At 62.0% G+C, this 1288-nt stretch overlaps 1 protein-coding gene across 1 annotated transcript in view; it reads left to right on the forward strand.

The window, feature by feature from the left end:
* Nucleotides 1–1288, forward strand: part of APH1A (APH1A gamma secretase subunit) — a 5376-nt gene that overhangs the window by 2291 nt on the left and 1797 nt on the right. Inside the window, exons 3-5 of the mRNA XM_009886195.1 lie at nt 420–590; nt 686–759; nt 1011–1133. Of these exons, the coding sequence (XP_009884497.1) occupies nt 420–590; nt 686–759; nt 1011–1133 (368 nt within the window). The remainder of the gene's footprint in view (nt 1–419; nt 591–685; nt 760–1010; nt 1134–1288) is intronic.

The following is a 1288-nucleotide window of genomic DNA, read 5'->3' on the forward strand; positions in this document are numbered from 1 at the left end:
TGGGAGGCAGCATCTGGGGGGGCAGTCGTGGGGTGGCTGGGGGGGCCTGGGGGCAAGAGGGCGGCTCCCAGCCGGCTGCGTCCCACTGCGCTTGGCTTCCCGAGGGCAGGGCCCGGTTTAACCTTCGGGAGGGGCGAAGCACAGAGCATCCTTCCCCGCTTCGCAGCGCAGCACCTTTCCTCCGAGCAGGTCATTGTGGCTCTGAGAAGAAGAAGAAGAAAAAAAAAAAGAGGATTTTGGTTTCTGAATCTGTTCGGTTTTCAGCCCCGTGCTTTCTTTGCCTGCTCTCCTCATGTGATGATGACCAGGCGGCCCGCAAATGCGTGACCACGGCCCACAAACCAAGGAGGCGGCTTGGCCCGTGTTTGCTGGGCGATTCTGAGCTCTGCAGCATCACTTTGGTGTTCCTCTTTCCCCAGGGCGTTTTTCTGGCTGGTCTCGCTGCTCCTGGCATCTCTGATCTGGTTCATTTCGGTCCATCTCAGCGACCGGGAAGACGCCAAGCTGCAGTACGGCCTCCTCATTTTCGGGGCTGCCGTCTCCGTCCTGCTGCAGGAGGCTTTCAGATTCGCCTACTTCAAGCTGCTGAAGTAAGAGCTGGTTTACAACCATCCTGTCCCCTCTCCTGCGTGACAAAGCCCCCGTTCTGCACGAGCCGCTGACGCTGTCTCTCCCACCCGAGCAGGAAAGCAGATGAAGGCCTGGCGACGATCAGCGAGGATGGCCGGTCCCCCATCTCCCTCAGGCAGATGGCGTACGGTGAGTACGAACCCGGGCAGGGCGCGGGCTGTCGCTGCCCTCCCTGTGCTCCTCCGGGGCTGCCTGGCAGCACGATGCTCAGGTACCAGAGACCGGTGGTGGTGTTGATGAGCCCACCAGGCTACCACAGCCTTCCCGGTTCTCTTTCCCGCTCTCCCGCCTTTCCCTGGGCCCACGCGCTGAGTGTGGGGCTCATGGTGGAGGTGGCAGAGCCGCTGTTGCTCTCGGCTGACTCCCTTCTCCCTCCGCAGTCTCGGGCCTGTCCTTCGGCATCATCAGCGGTGTGTTTTCCGTCATTAACATCCTGGCAGACTCCATCGGGCCGGGCATCGTCGGGATCCATGGGGACTCGCCGTACTACTTCATCACGTCCGGTGAGGCTGGGGACCACCACAGGAGGTGGGCTTGTGGCCAGAGTGCTGCGGCAACGCCGGTTAGAGCCAGAGTCCAGCCCTGGTGTGTGGTCCTTCACTGCAGTGAGGAGGAGGAAGGCGGTGGCGAGGTCTGAGGGGGTCTGTGTCTCTCTCTT

The sequence above is a fragment of the Charadrius vociferus genome, unplaced genomic scaffold (assembly GCF_000708025.1).
Source record: "Charadrius vociferus isolate BGI_N301 unplaced genomic scaffold, ASM70802v2 scaffold1295, whole genome shotgun sequence".
Lineage (NCBI taxonomy): Eukaryota > Metazoa > Chordata > Aves > Charadriiformes > Charadriidae > Charadrius > Charadrius vociferus.